At 45.2% G+C, this 15495-nt stretch overlaps 2 protein-coding genes across 6 annotated transcripts in view; one reads left to right on the top strand and one right to left on the bottom strand.

Moving 5' to 3' along the window:
- The window catches only part of tdp1 (tyrosyl-DNA phosphodiesterase 1), a 29482-nt gene extending 25316 nt beyond the window's left edge, over positions 1–4166 (bottom strand). The window contains exons 1-6 of one of the 3 annotated variants that reach the window (XM_064323055.1): positions 4018–4166; positions 3077–3683; positions 2892–2935; positions 2715–2770; positions 1962–2058; positions 522–556 (exon numbers count right to left, since the gene is read on the bottom strand). In XM_064323055.1, the coding sequence (XP_064179125.1) occupies positions 522–556; positions 1962–2058; positions 2715–2770; positions 2892–2935; positions 3077–3683 (839 nt within the window). In that variant the 5' untranslated portion in view covers positions 4018–4166. Of the gene's footprint in view, positions 1–521; positions 557–1961; positions 2059–2714; positions 2771–2891; positions 2936–3076; positions 3684–3852 lie in introns of all 3 variants that reach the window. The other 2 variants (XM_064323064.1, XM_064323045.1) reach the window with 2 other exon arrangements.
- Positions 4167–4526: 360 nt separating this feature from the next.
- Positions 4527–15495, top strand: part of efcab11 (EF-hand calcium binding domain 11) — a 43638-nt gene continuing 32669 nt past the window's right edge. Inside the window, exons 1-6 of one of the 3 annotated variants that reach the window (XM_064323077.1) lie at positions 4527–4763; positions 5114–5209; positions 5711–5759; positions 7594–7725; positions 10601–10702; positions 14720–14810. In XM_064323077.1, the coding sequence (XP_064179147.1) occupies positions 4689–4763; positions 5114–5209; positions 5711–5759; positions 7594–7725; positions 10601–10702; positions 14720–14810 (545 nt within the window). In that variant the 5' untranslated portion in view covers positions 4527–4688. The remainder of the gene's footprint in view (positions 4764–5113; positions 5210–5710; positions 5760–7593; positions 7726–10600; positions 10703–14719; positions 14811–15495) is intronic. The other 2 variants (XM_064323090.1, XM_064323085.1) reach the window with 2 other exon arrangements.

Here is a 15495-nt window from a genome sequence, read left to right as displayed (position 1 = left end):
ACTGTGACCATTTAGAGGACTGCAGGCCCTATGATGACCCTGGACAGACTTGCAAGCCTTACTAACTACCCAGTGAGCTGCAGACAGGGTTAAAAAGATGATCTTCAGGGTGGTACAGGTTAGCGTTCACCGCACACCGAGGTTATGAGCTGTTGGGTTCTGCATTTACCAGCGGTTTACAGATGTACAGTATGGCATCGGCGGCTCAGAAAATCTGCAAAGAGCCAGGGCCAATATTTTCAGCCCTGTTGCTTATGCGAAATGGCGACTGGGTGAGCATGGCATGACCTTTCATTTTCCCGACCTTTTCTCCCTGTAGCAAAATACATCACTGGTGCTAACGCATCATAGCCTTTAACAGTGCCGTACCTCCAGGGAGGAATGCTAAATCCTGAAAGTGTTTCTGTAATACTGTCCTAGCTAAGCAGTCGACACGTAACCCTGGGCAGCTTAGCCCTGCGGCTAAACAAATCTATGTGGAAATACAGACAGATTCCTTATGGTTAAAACAAAGCACTTACGTGTGATGAGTCCCAAAAGCTATATCCAATTTGGCCTGCAAAAACAGAAAATAAATCCAATTTATTGTGCACTGTGCAATGAAACCACCCAGTTTAATTAAATTACAAGGATACACCTGCCAACGGTTGCATTTTCATGTGCTGAATAGGAAACTCAATTCCAGCCACGTCTTAAATTTTCTCTGTAAAGCCTTGTAGGAACACAGCATAAATAATCACTGTTAATGAATTATAAAATAATTTTGTGATAGTCAAATAATAGAATGTAATGATAAAAAATTAATAAATTAATAAGTGATTCTATATATTACAAAATACATGAGATACATATAAGCTATAGAAAAACTTGAATGCTTTGCCCGATTTACCCAGGCATCCTTTATACTTTGTAGCTTCTTTATTTGGCAGAAACATGAGAGAATGTAGAAACATACTACAACTGATTAACAATAATACTGCATTTTTAAAAAATATATGCCTTACAACCCACTCATTTGTTACTTTTATATATATATTTCTGAATAACTAAAATGAAAAAGACACAGAAACATGCTTGAAGGCCACAAATGCTGAACTTTCAGAGCTTTAAGATGAACAATAACTGCAAAACAGATGCAAAGTTAAAGACAGTTTGTATAATGCCTAGATAATTACTATAATTTGATCATTCATATTATAATGCCCCACAATAAATCACTATGTGCCATGCAACATTATTCACTTTGTTAATACACCATTATCCAGTGTGCCTTACATAACTGTAATGTAATGCACATTACCTATTTGTACCAAAGCACCTTTATCTCAAAAGAATAAGAGCCTCACCTGGGGTTTCAGCTGGCAGTGTTCAAGTAAAGTTCCTTTCGCACACACCAACACCAAATTACTCAAGTGTAGAATAAATTTGGTGGATGCCTGAACCAAATAAGCTTTCAAGAACATCTCAGGGAATCAGGTCAAAAACAGTGTATTGTCACAAAAGAATGACACTTTTCGGTAAAATTACTTATCTTGCAGCTGGATGCCTCCCTCAAGTGGAAAAAGGTAAGAATTACAGCATAGCCCAGGCTCTTAAGTGGACCTTAAGTGAAGACAATAGCAAACTCTTCTGAACTATTGTCCCCTAACTGAGGCCGTAAGGAAATATTGCGTGTATAAGCCTTGTAACTAAGGCGTGGCAGAACTGATTCACAGGAGCAGCACTGCTCTTGTGTCCTTCTGCAAGGATACTTAAGTTGAACTTCTTCAGTAAACATGCAGCTGCCTAAATGGATAAGTAAAATAGAATCAAAGCAAATGGCACAGAGTAAGGCCATCTGCTTAACCAAAATTAGCACTAATGAAGTACCTCACACATTCACATTACACATAGATGCTAACATCCACAGATGTGCACATCTTTCGGTTTTGTTAACGTATGGAAATATCAGAAAACAGTACCTGGCAAAAACGGATGTGTCCATAAGGCTGAGCTTGCTGGATTAACCTGGCCTTGGATTCACGTTTTTCCCCGTGAACAATCATCACCGGCTTGTCCCTTCAAAACAAACATGACAGCTTGCCAAATTCAGTGTTGAATATTAACCATTTGTTGTTATTTAAACGTCTTGGATTTTCATACACTCAGAGCAGGTTAAAATGCAAAATTGCAGAGAGTAAATTCACACCTTGTCTCTTTACTGTGTTCACAATCTCAGCTATAAAACACGAACGGAAAAATTCTAGTTTGACAATCAGTTGGAACTAGGAATTAACAAGAAGTTTGTTAACTGGGATGACAAAACATTAACCTCAAAAAAGTCAGCAACGAAATGTTATTTAGTTTACGGAGCCAAAGCCAGCTTAATTACAGAAATTAAATAAAAAAGAAGAGAAGAAAACCACAGATTTTCTGATGGCTGGCTTTATTCCTCTGTACAAATAACCTGCATTCCAGCAGACTGAAGTTGCAAGTTTGTGCGTCACATTTTCACAAATCACTATTGGTTTGTGATTGTTTCCCACATTTTCATACAATACTTGATCCACAACACACCGGTTAAATGTTGAATTTTAGTCGTCCATCTAAATATTGTAATTAATTTCAACTCAAAATAAAAAAGCAGCCGCAGAAGGAAGTAGATTTGCAGCAATACCTAAAGTACTGTACTGTGGGTATACTTTAGGGATGGAAATACCACATTGTGCATTTACCTGAACTCTGGTGGGTATTGCTGTACCATCCAGGGGATATCAAAGCAGTAGTTAAACTGAAAAGGGTTATGACAGATTATTTAGTCTTCTGTTCCTTAAAAAAATATCCATATTTACTTGAAGGTCAAAGATACATAAAAGAAGGAATATAGCAACAATAAACAATGTATCTGGTACCTGCACAGATTCTTTCAGAGTTCCAAAGAGGGGAGAGAGAATTTCTGAAAAAAGAAAAGAAAAAAAAACTACATTTAAAAATGATTTAGAAACAAGTAAGATATTTAATCATATCAAAGCCTTTGAACTATCGATTATGATCTAATTCAACATGGGTATTTCTTGCATGAATGCAATTACAGTACCTTTAATGTGCAAAGCCCCAGTGTTGTACTTCTTTTCTATACCGGTCACTTTCGTGAGATAAAATCTAAACGTGCTTTCCGACGGAGGCAGGCTGGTTTCAAAGAATTCTTCAGCCTCTTCCTTGTAGTAAGAGGTACCATGTGGACTCGGTGGTTGCTTGTCTTCCACCTTCTTCCTCTTGGGACTTGGGCTTCGCCTTTTCATCTGGCTTCCAGAAACAGAGTCGGGACTTTCGTCATCACTGCTGGAAAGAGCCCAACCAGACTCCTCCGTTTCCTTCTTCCTTTTGACAGCAGGAGATGGAACTTTGGTTTCGAACTTCACAGGATTCTGCTGATTGCTATGGGCCGCTTGCCTGGCCTCAGAACCAATGGCTTTGGAAGATATCGACGAAGAGCGCGATTCAACTTTAATGTTTGTGTTGGGTATCGGGTCCGATTTCTGGCTCGTGCGAAAAAAAGCGTGTGTATTTTTTGAGCCCCCTTCTGTATCAGCAGGCTCACGTGCACTCAACTGCTCTGTGGGCTTTGACACGACAGGAGGTGCGTCTTCCTCGTCATCGCTGCTGGACATTGTCCACTTGCCATGCTGGCTTTCCTGTGACATCTGTAAATACAGTATACATCGAATGTTGGTAAACAGAAACTACACATTTAAGCGTATGTTTAGTCGTGTGCGGTTATTACTGATAACACTTATTTCGCATTCATTCATTTGACGACCTTATCCATACAGATGAAAAAATAATAATAGTAGTGCATTGAAAGGCGTGTACCTCAACACGTGAGCCCCTTCTAATCGTTATCGCTTTTTCGCTATAAGAATGATCCAGCTAGGTTGCACAGAATACTATCGGCAAGGTATGCACAATTTTTTTAACTGAATAACTGGTCGGCTTGCTAGCTAATTATCGATCTATAAATCATGCAAACTTACGTACAGTAGTAGCTAGATAGTGGCGGGAAGTTGTCTATGCTTTCTTGCTAGCCTTCGCCGTGAAAAGCAGGCTACCAACAATTAAACATATAACATTTGAGTGCGCACTAATTCTGAGACAAATATGTTACAGTAGTTAGTACAATTTAGTTTCAGAGATGTCTAAATGAACTAAACTTTCCCACGAATAAGATCAATTTGCAGTGAAGAAGGTGATACACTGGTGCAACAATGTTTTTCTTCCCGGGAACACGTGACGTAAAAATGATGCTCCCCGAGTTTTTTTTAATAGCAATTCAACAGTACGAAAACAGTACATCACCAGTCGCTAGACATAGGATTTATACGATATAAAACATAAATACAAAACACACTTAGTGCATTCAAATTTACAGCTAAAAATATACCGTTCTAAACATATCCGTTTCAATATTTGAGAAGCCATAGCTGAGCTTGGGGGTAGCTAAATTAGCCAATTACATTCGTTCTACTGACGTTGTCATACTGCACAGCAGTATTGGATGGGTAGCCAGCTAACCAATCACGAGCTTTGTTACAGTTTCCATGGGAAACTGAAATCACACTCATGTCCTCCTTCGTCCGCAACTTTGATGATACTAGCAAAGAGATTCGAAATAGCGACTAGCTAGCAAGGCGAAGCTTATTCTGCCCAGGATGTTTTCTTACACACGTCAATTTACCAGACAAGAAAGAGAAATTACGGAAAGTGATAAGAAAATGATTGCAAGGGTAAGTGCACGTCTGGAAGTTGGAACTGGTGCAACTGTTTTTGCTGCACTGCCACAAACTTCTTCCTTCTGTTTCACTTGTTGGAACTAACAAAATGCCACCTTGTTGGCGTTCGTATTACTATGATTGTATCTACATCATCATGCTAGCTAGACTAGTTATTCCTGAAACTATACACCTGCGCCTTGTAAAATGACGTTAAATTACACATAGAGCACCGATGCTACTACCACATAATGGTTGGCTGCAATAACATAAAACTGACCACATATCTTTATTCATTTAGCAATCGTGTTAGACTACTAATTCTATCGATAAGTATAAATGCATTCTTATGATCGGCTTTTGAGGTTTTTGAGAAGTGTGACGAGGACAAGAAGGGGTACCTGAGCAGAGAAGATGTGAAAATGGCAGTGGTCATGCTGTTTGGATACAAACCATCAAAGGTATGCCTGCCTGTAGTTGTGCCGATTTTCTCTTGCTGATTGACGTGGCTTAAAAATATTGCACTGTAAATACCACCTGTAACGTAGGCTGGTTCTGGTAATGGAGAACGTGGCTTTATGGCCACTGCGAATCGATGAATTTCACTTATTCATTTTTCAGATATGTATTATCTGGTAATAATTTCAATAAACGTAACCCAGATCCCCAACAAAAATACAGAACAACCTTTTGTTTTGGTCTTCAAGTGTACTTTCACGGTAACTAGTCGCCCACCCGTGGTAGAGGTATTCAATGAGTATCGTGCTGAACCACGAGAGGGCGCCATTGTATTTTCTTTTAAGGTCGGTCATGAAAAATGTGTTTTTAATGAAATCTTGGGTAATGTTAGTATTAATCGTCGATTGATGAGATTCCACTCATCATGTTATTTCCAAATTAACGTGTTAATATGTTAGTTTCTAAATGTGAATGAAATAAAACTGTGTTTCTTGTCATTGCAGTCAGAAACAAACTTCTTCATGGAGCATGCTCTGCAAGGCAATTTGCCAGGTACTTTGACCATATTATATATGTAGTTCCTAATACCTAGAGCACCTGCACATATGCACAATGACTGCTGCTGGACATATCTGATAATTGTTTTCTTTAACTGGCAAATTCAGTGAGCCAGTTCATTCCTGCTCTCTACTATTTACAATAATCTACCCCAGTGTGTTTATTAGAGGCATACGAGCAGTACTTGTTGTGTTAAATATAATTGATTTATAAGGTAATTCACCTTGAAATAAAGGATAAACTGAATAAATAAAATGCATATGGCATGCTTTATATTCTCGCATTATTGATGTGTAAATTTATGTAAATCCATGAGTGATTCTAGATCTACATCAGCCATGTTGTACTGAAGTTGTTTATGACATAAATAGATTTATTGCTGAGATTAGAGAATATCAGACGGCTAAGAAAAACCTATGAGCAGTCATCACAACATTGTGTTTAATACAAGGGAAACAGATGAATTCAGACATGAATATAAAGATATTAACATGTCCACTAAGTAACTCTTAATTGCATTTTACAGTGCAATGGACACTTATTTGCCTAAATATGATAATATTCTTTTATAAGATATGCCTTGTTGTTTGGAGAGGAACCTGTAATTGGGGCTGGGGCTGTAACTCATGTATTGATATAAAAGCAGTGTTGCATTGTCAAGTGAAATATCATGGGAAAAACCTTGTTCCATTCCATGAGACGGAAGAGGACTGAAAGGGAAGCCAGACATGAATTTGGTGTAATCGTTTTAGGCATTGCCAGTAATTAAAGAATCAGTCACAAAAGGCACCACGTAATTTTGGCGTGAAATGCATACAGGCATTACAGGGCCTCTGACAGGCAGGAACACTGAAGAAAAGGGGTTGGCTAGACATTTTTTTTAAAGGAAGACATTAAATGGTTGAAGACCTAGATTAGTAAGTAATTTGTCTCTTGTTTTAAGCCACAAGCAAATTGCTTTTGTATACTGCCCTGTAGGAAAGCGTAAGATAATCTAGTTAAAGTGGCGTGCTGGTGTGATGAAATATTCTGCCATTAAATCTTGCTCAGAGCAAACGGCGAATTAAATTGCTCTTCTTCTGTATTTCATGTGATTACTAAATTAGTGATGGTGGTGGAATTGGGGGTGTTGGTAGTAGTGTGGAAGCCTTGGCTAGACTCCGTCTCCGACAGCGTTGGCAGACACTCACACAACACAGGGCCATTTAAGGTCCCCCCCCCACTGCATTTCATTACTCCTGCATGTATTTAACATCTCTCTCACACACTCTTTCACTGTCTCTCTATCTCTCTCTGTCTCCCCCTCTCACACACACACTCCCTCATTCTCTCTTACTTTCTAACTTTCTCCCTCTTACTTTTACTCACTCTCTTACTTTCTAACTTTCTCTCTCCCCTTCTATCTCTCTCTCACTGTCTCTCTTTCTCTAGCCACCCCCCCCCCCCCCCCCCCCTCGGCGTTTGAATCGGCTGTATGTTATTTTCCACAGGAGAACAGAGGTAGCGTATCTGTCAGCGATAGGACACCGATGTGCCGCTGCCTAGTAACACTTGACTTTGAAGAACAGTTCATGGTCTGGCAGTTTTTATTTTCCCTTCTCCCTGTGTGTGTGTGTGTTTTTTTTTTTTGCACTGGACGTTGTTGCTCTGGTCTCTGGGGAATCGGCCGGTCAGTGCGATCTTCAGAAGTCCCCGCTCAGAGGAGGCTCTCGCGCTGTTTATTCCTGTTTGAAATGCGGTGATGTTGCCGCGCGGCTGTTGGTCTTGGCTGACAGGCCTCTCTCTCTCTCTCTCTCTCTTGTTTCGGGCTCTGTGTGGTCTCGCTCAGCGCTGACCCGGGATCCCCGCAGCAGCCTCAGCGGACGGGGACTGCCGCTCCTCGAAGTCTTCTTCTTTAATAAGATAAACCTGTCAGGACGCATGCGAAGAACTCGCACCTCACAGCGAAGAGCTAAGTGCGGTATGCGGCTAAAGCAGGCGGCTGTTATGCTAACTGATAATTGCACTTTTCATTTCTGCCATAAAGAAGAGATTAAAATGTGACAACTTCATTTTCCCAAAAAGGGAAACTATCTGCAGTGTACAACAACAAACATGAGAAGACATCAGTCAGGATTAAGGTAAACAGAGCAGGACACGGGGTTCATCAGAACGGCATATTTGGCACTGTGAAGGCCAGTGTGAACTGCAGATATGGGTCTGAAAGTAACTGTGATATGAGCTGAAAGCTAGTTTCATGGACAGTGCAGTTTTGGACTAATGATGACTAATGAGAACCTTAATGAAAAAATAATCAGCGTTTTATAATTATTAATACCCTTCCAGAGAGATCTAGCATCGTTGGCGGTCTTTTAATGTAATGAATCAAGTGTATTAGGAGTTCTTTTAATTCTTTTTTATTCTTTATTCTTTCTTTTTCAGACACTATTCTAATTATATTTAGAAAAAAGATAATATAATCGGTTGATATACTTTTTCATACCTTATGATTCAAGATTATGTTTACAAATATGTCTCCTCTTTGCTTAATTAAGAAAGCATATGCATTTTGAAAACCAGTCATTTTTTTTTACCCTTAAAATTGAACTCGTTCTCCTCACTTTTATGATTTAAAAAAATGTGTCTTAAGAAGGAAACTCCATACTACATGGATGCTCACAAACACTGTTCCATTCTACCGCCCTGCTGGCAGAGCCTTCCTTGTAGAGCAACCTCGGAGAACGTCTTAACACATCACAATTCTGAAACAACATCCTGGCTTTGTGTCTAACCTGCCAAAACACAGCAGCTGATTGAATCCGAAGCATTGCATATTCATCGAGGAAAGATCTTGGGGAAAAGCGTCTTATTTATATTCAAACCTTATCAGCAGCGGCAACATCCGTAAAATATTGTTTATACTGCAGCTTCAAACACTTTTTTCCCCCCCTTCTCTCCCACCCCCTCCCCCCTCTCTCAGCGTTGCTCAGGGACAGTGTTGTGAAATTAGAGGAGTGGTGTGACAGATCGGCAGCGTCCACGCTTTTAAGGAGATATTCCGGATGAAACGGCTGTTGCCGGGTGCGGCGTGAAGCGCGCGTCTGAACGCGGGAGTGACAGGCGGGGCCGGCGGCGCCGGGCGAGCCCAGCTGTCTCCGAGGCTCTGCGCCCCGATTCCTCACCGTGACGGATGGGCTCCACATCTGAGGAGGAGCCCTCGCGGACGCCTCGGTCAGCCGCCTCCGTCAGCCGTCCCCGCCCCCGCCGCCGCGGCTGGGGGGGGGGGCGCACATCCACGGCGCGTAGCGTCCGTTCTTTCACCGACCGCCTAGCGCTAGGAGCCGCGAGCCGCGGAGACGCACGTTCAAGGTCACGGCGGATTCTAATCAGGAGCTCGGGCCTGTTCTCCCACTCCAGAGCGCCCAGATGTATGCTGGGAGATATTTGAAGGGACGGCTGTTTAGCCATGGAGATTTCAGCACGTGTGGTCGAGCCCGTTAACGCTCAAGCGTGTGCTTAGCCATGTAGGTTTGTCTTGAGTTTTCTGTCATGGGCTTTGTGGCTCCAACACCAGCCGGTCTTCCTTTAGCCTCACTGAATGGCGCGGTGTTCTAGCGCTGCCGTCTTGGAGGTCTCTGCAGCGATATCGCGGCGGCAGGCTGGCGGTTAACAAGGGGGCTCCGTTGTACACGTTGCCATTTTTGGCAAGGTCGTGTCCAAGGGCTCCTGGGGTTAGCGAGAGTCAGTATCAATAGCACACGGAATATGATCTCGCGGGGCTAAGGTGAGCAGAGCTGGGACAAAATGGCCGTCTTTTTTACTCTGTGCTGTTTTACTGATATCTAGCAGCGGTAATACGTTCTCAATGGACAGGAAAAGAAGGCCGCTCAGTCGCTGAATGGCTGAGCTCATTTTCTCTTCAGGTAGCAATCAACCGGCTCTTTGGGAAGAATAGACTTACCCGCCGCCATTGAGCGTTAATTGTGAGCCGCGAGTTGTCATGTTCCTGCTAACCGCGGAGCGTATTGGACACGGTGTCGCAGTGTTTCTCTATTAGGGCCGCTGATAAGTTTTATGAAGCCGAGGACGGGGGAGTGAAATGTACCTTCCCTCCTGATGAAACGGCGCCTCTGTCTGCCTGATTAATCAGTCGGTGTTGCGCTGTGTTGCGCTGTCCGAGAGCGCTCGGGTTCGCTGTCAAATTCCGCCGGCGTCCCGTTTTCGTTTAAAACCGTGAAAACGCCGACGTAAGCCCAGCCGGCTTTCCGAAATGCGCGCCCCGCTCGGAATGCAGGAGTTTACCTCGTCCGACAGTCTTCCTCTGCAAGTTCTCCCTCCTTTCCCCTTGGAGAGTCCTTGTCCCCCCCTCTCTCCCTCTGATGCTGTTAGGGAACGCGCTGCCGGATGTCAGCTTTCAGGCCGAAACTGCTTTCATCCTGGCCCGGGGGCTCTCGCCGGACCCTGGAACATGGCGGAAGGGGCTATGCAAAACTCGTCCTCGCATCCCCTCGCTCGATTAATTATCCTCCGTTCGTGAGGGCTTCTCGCGGTCCCTCTGATCCCGCCCGGTTCCGCCCGGCCTGTCCTCCAGCGTTTAGCGGGCCCGCTTGCTGTGCTTTGCATTCCTAGAGGACGGTCTAGAGCTCCCAAGCCTGCCTTTTCTCTCAATAACAGTACTCAGAGAAAAATGACTACCCTGCAGGTGTGAAGGGGAGAATATCTCTCCTCTAAACACTGTGCTTTCAGATGATTCTCGTCTGCAGGAAGTGCATGGGCTCTGTGGAGAGCTGTAATAAACACAGATTCTCTCTTTCTCTGTATCCTCTCTCTCTCTTGCTCTTTCTCTCTCTTCAAAGGTGTCCCACTGGATCTGCTGATATCTCTCATGGGGAAGAAGTTGGCGGTGGCGGATCAGTATGACAGAACGAGGCACATCTTCAACGCCTTCGACGTGCACTGTACGTACAGTACCTTTCCTCTACGACACACGCTTCCCTGCACGGGGCTTAACTTTACACGCTTCAGCGGAGATGTGCCTCTTTCACACAACAAGGGTCAGGGGCGTCTTTTAGGCCAGCTTAAAGAGTGCGCTGCGATTGCCTCCCAGTCTTTTGGGCCAAAGGAAAAGCCGATGGCTTTCCAGCTCTCTTTGTTGGTGCAGTAAAACTGCCACGGTTACCTGCCTGTGACGGATGACCCTATTTGTCCAACCAAAGCGGAGTGAGAAACAGCACCAGTCTGACCTGTGGAGAGAAGGAGCTCATAACCTGTGGAAGATTGTTGTGTCCTCTGCCGCTAATAAGCCCCTTTCACCTCATGATCCAGACTCGTGCTTCACAAGCATCAGTCTCAGGACATGCCGGAAGTTTCTCCTGCACCCCGGTCCTCTTAAAATGTGCTGGGTCTCGTGTGTTCTAGAGCCAGGAGCGTCAAACTCAAGTCCCAGGAGCCGCAGCGTACGCAGGTTTTTGTGGTTTCCTTTCAGTCAGCGGCCAATTAAGGCCTTGAGAGCAAAGTGTGTGGATTCGTTAGCCAATCAATGATTTAAATGAACCACTGCTGCAGAGGGACCCCCAATGCCAGCAGACGCCGCGGCCCTCCTTGTCTGGAGTCCATCACCTGTGTTCTGGAATAATGAGGGGAGGACTTCTCAGACCAAGGCTTACTGCCAGTCTGTGTGTCATTATTTCTGTGTCTTTAGAGGAGGCTCTCCAGTGGAGATGTTGCTACTTGGAGAGAAGGTCACCCAAGCTTCGCAGTGCTTCCCTTCCATTTCAGTAGAGGGCGCTGTAAGCCCTTAACTGCCAGCCAGGCTCAGCTCCTGCACAGAGGGGCATTGGTCCCTGTACCACTCTCTCCATCTGAGCATGATCTCAGGGTCTGCTGTTAGGGCACGCTCATCATATTCAAAGCTCTATGGTTTTTTTTACAAGGCTTTAAGTACTGTGGCTCAACTCTGCCCTGCGACATCTCTACCTGCGAGTAGCACCATGGTCCCAAGCTGAAACAGGGTTTCTGGTGTAGTTCCTGATGATGCATGTAAAATTTAATTCACTTCCCTTTCCCACAGCAGTTTCTTTTTTTCTGGTTGGCACTGGCCCAAGCTCAAACAACAGGCTTTGGTAATTCCTCACAATTAGCATCGTAGCAATAAAACGCACCCAAACTGTTTTGACACCCATCAAGTTAAATTCTCACCAGAACACAAAATATTGAGTTGCACAGTTCTACCTGCTTTCCCCCCCCCCCCCTCTAAACTCCGTGCTGAGAAATCCAAGGAGAGGCAGGGGTATGATTAGCTAATTAATTTTGTTACAGAATTTAGGCCTTCATCAGCGAGGGAGTTGGGAGTGGCCATATGAGGAGGACATCAGGTGACTGATTAAATCTGCTGAAATGGACCTGGGACCTTTCTTCATTAACCCCTTTGACCCCCCATTAAAGAAAGAATGCTTGTGTTTTAGATGCAAACAGTTTTTGAAAACCCCTGCCATCTGTGTTAAACAGACTCCTGCAGCAGCAAGATTATTTTGGGGTTTTTTTTCTCTCACCCTCCCTCATGTTCTCTCTAAATTAACCTATAAAGATTATTTTTTTATAAATCTCAATTATCTTCCTGTTGTTCTCTTTGAAAAGAATCTTCCCATATCCACACTGTAGTGCAGTGTACATCCATGTTATGAGGAGTACAGGTAAATTCAAGGGCAAAATTTACTGCGGGAGTAGGCAGGTTACAACCCCCCCAATATTACAAAACAGGCAAAATACCCCCCCCCCCCCCCCAATAATATATAACATGATGGTGAGAAAAAGAATTTCATTTAATAAAGATGAGGATACAGATCAGTAAGCTGTTGTAAATTCTTCATCACCTGAAACGATCATTTCACAGCTGTTCTTTAAAAAATATATACCTTCCGGGGGGCATGCCCCCGGGCGCCTCTAGAGGGTTGCAGTTCTCCAGGTCTATGAATTTCAACCCCCCCCCCCCCCCAATACTGAAACTAAAGTTACATCCTTGGGTAAATTATTAAAAAAAGAAAAGAAAAGTAAAACAACAAAGTTTGGTATTTGCTATCAAGCAAGACTTGCATGACCTGCCTTTATAATCTTAATCACCGTCTAAAACTCAGGCGTTAACATTCATACCCATTTGTAAGCCTTTGACAGGTTTCAAGGTTTTTCTCAGCTGGATGAGAGCGCAGTTCCTATCGTGCGTCTGAAAAGCCACGTTAACTTGCATTAATAGTTGATTTGTATTAATAGTTAATTTGCCCCGTCTGTCAGCTGCTGTGTAATAATGTGCACATACGTGTAAACATTAAAAATAAACAGCCTTCCAGCTGCAGCTGCCAGGGAAATGAATTGGAGCGGAGTCTATATCATGGCAAAAACCTTTGAGTAGTTCCAGCAGCGTGTAAATAGAGGCTCTCTGTTCTCCGGCCAGCTTCCCTTAAAACCGATGCAGCCGCCGTCTGCGTTTGATTGGCCTGACGGAACGCCAGGAGGCAGAGCCCCCCCCCCCCCCGTCTGCCGCGTGACAGACAGCCGTTTGAATGTCTGCGCGGCACTTGTCATTCTCCTCCTCTTTATTTATTTATTTATTTCTCTTTTCTTTCGATTTGAACAAATGGAGGGGAAACGGCGTTTAAGGGCGGCGCTTCCGTCGTAAGCCGGTGGCAGCCCGCCCGCCCAGCGTATCGTTCTCGGGGGCGAATAGCGGCCCTTTCATTTTCCCGCCGCCCGCCCGCCCGCGCGCGCGTGTGTGTGTGCGCCGACCCTGCCGCACAGTCAAAGCGTGCCACGCTGTTTACCCACAGAAATCCCAGCCAGCTTTGCCACAAGGTATTGTAGTAAATTGTCACGTAATTCAGCTTATGCTGTATCCCAGTCAGCTTTAGCTGTGAGCCCCAGTTAAGTTACACGCTCGCTTTTTATTTCATCGCAGGCTACACTGAACGGCTTTGAAAGAGCGCTTTCTTTCTCAAGCCCAGCCAGCTGTTGATCATGATCCAGGGCAGCGAGCGGTATGGATGGAGTAATTGGCGGGGAACTCTGCTTTCAACCAGAAGTTTGTATGTTTGAATCCCGGTTGTCATTACGTCCTTCAGCGAGGCATCAAGAGGTTCCATCTGAATTAGTTCATATTCGGCTGTAGAAATGTGTTGTATTTAAAAGGTGAGACACACTGATCTGTGATTTGCTCTGAGCATGTTCGCATCTACTAATAAAATAATATAGGGTCATTTATAATACAGTGCGTCTCCCCTAGCAGCTGAGGTGGAGGGTTGTACAGTGACTGTTTTTTGTATGTGCAGCAGTTGCAATTGCAGCATAGCAGTGGAATAGCATCTCAGCCCCACAGTACCAGAAGGCCATTGGCTGATTCTAGGAAAGTCACATTACAGTAAACAGACTTCAGTCTCACAATTAAATTTCTAGGTGTCAGCGCTCTCCGGGGAGTCATTTCCTGCGAAGTGAAATTCCCCGAATCGATGCCGGGGTTAGAAAGACTGGAGGTGACATGCTGTAATATGGTGTGGCCATGTCTGGAGGAAGTGTTACGCATAGCACCCCCCCCTCCACACACACACACACACACACACACCTTTGCCTTCCCTTACTGTGAGACTTCTCAACTCCAAAGCAAATGAGTCGGATAACTGAAATGAAATGGCACATGCTTTATGTTATGTGGGGAAGTCAGGGTTGTCAGAATAGATGGAGGGAGGATGTTATCACCTGCTAATTCTAAATAACAGTGCATCTTTCCCTTAGCCATAGTAACAGGTTCTGTTTCATTTTTTTCTCATATTTTTTTTTTTTTAAAGGGTGTGGTGTAAGGACTGAAATGAAAGTATCCGTATATTTGGATTGGGTCTGCGTTTGGTGTGTTTTTTTTAACCTTTTTCCAGGGGATTGGTTTTAAAGGCAGTGGCCTAAACGTTGTTTCTGCCGGTGTGCTTGCCCTCCAGGTCGTGGTTTTTTAACGATGGAGGACTTCCAGAAGGCTTTCGGCCGAGTGGCTCCACATCTGCCGCAGAGAACGGCGCAGGAGGCGTTTCGGTAAGGCGCTGGCGCCGCTCCCCGTCCTCCCGTCGGTAACTTCTTTTCGCAGATAATGGAATCTCCGATCCCCAGCAGAGGCCGTGCAAAGCCGGCCTTCGTGTCTGCGCATCTGCTGCCGATGATTTGATCTGTGCCAGTTTCTCCAGCGGCGTCGTACGGCGGCAGATGAACTTGACCGCGCGGCGGGGCCGATGACGTCAGGCGGGCGGCGGGTCCGCTCTCGCGGGCCGCGCGGCGGACAGGCGCCGGGCCCCCGTGGGCTCGTAGCGGCTGGGCGCGGTACGGCTGCGTTGCGATGCTCCCCGCCGCGCGCACGTTCGCCGCGCTCCCCGCCCGCGGAGCTCCGTCCGCTGAGGCCCGGCTCTCATTAAGCCGGGTTAGCTTTCCGCGCTCGGCCGGGCCTCTCCGGAGCCCGAGTGGGATCGATCTGCTCGCCCCCCTAGCCCTTTGCGCTTTGTGCCGGAGAGTTTTTGGCAGGCAGCTCCGAGCGCTCAAACAGGTGCCCCCCCCGCCACGCCGCCACCCCCCCCACCCCCCCTCAGACACGCAGGGCGCGTTCGCGCTCATCCTGAACCGTCGCTACCGAGCCGGCCTCCGCGCAATGACGCATCCCCGGCACCGCGAGGGAAAGCGCCTTTGTGTTCGCGCAGCGACCGTGTTTGCCGTGACAGGAGGACGGGTT

Source organism: Anguilla rostrata, chromosome 1 (genome assembly GCF_018555375.3).
Source record: "Anguilla rostrata isolate EN2019 chromosome 1, ASM1855537v3, whole genome shotgun sequence".
NCBI lineage: Eukaryota > Metazoa > Chordata > Actinopteri > Anguilliformes > Anguillidae > Anguilla > Anguilla rostrata.
The sequence above is the reverse complement of the archived record's forward strand: the minus strand, read 5'-3'. Positions and strand labels throughout refer to the sequence as shown.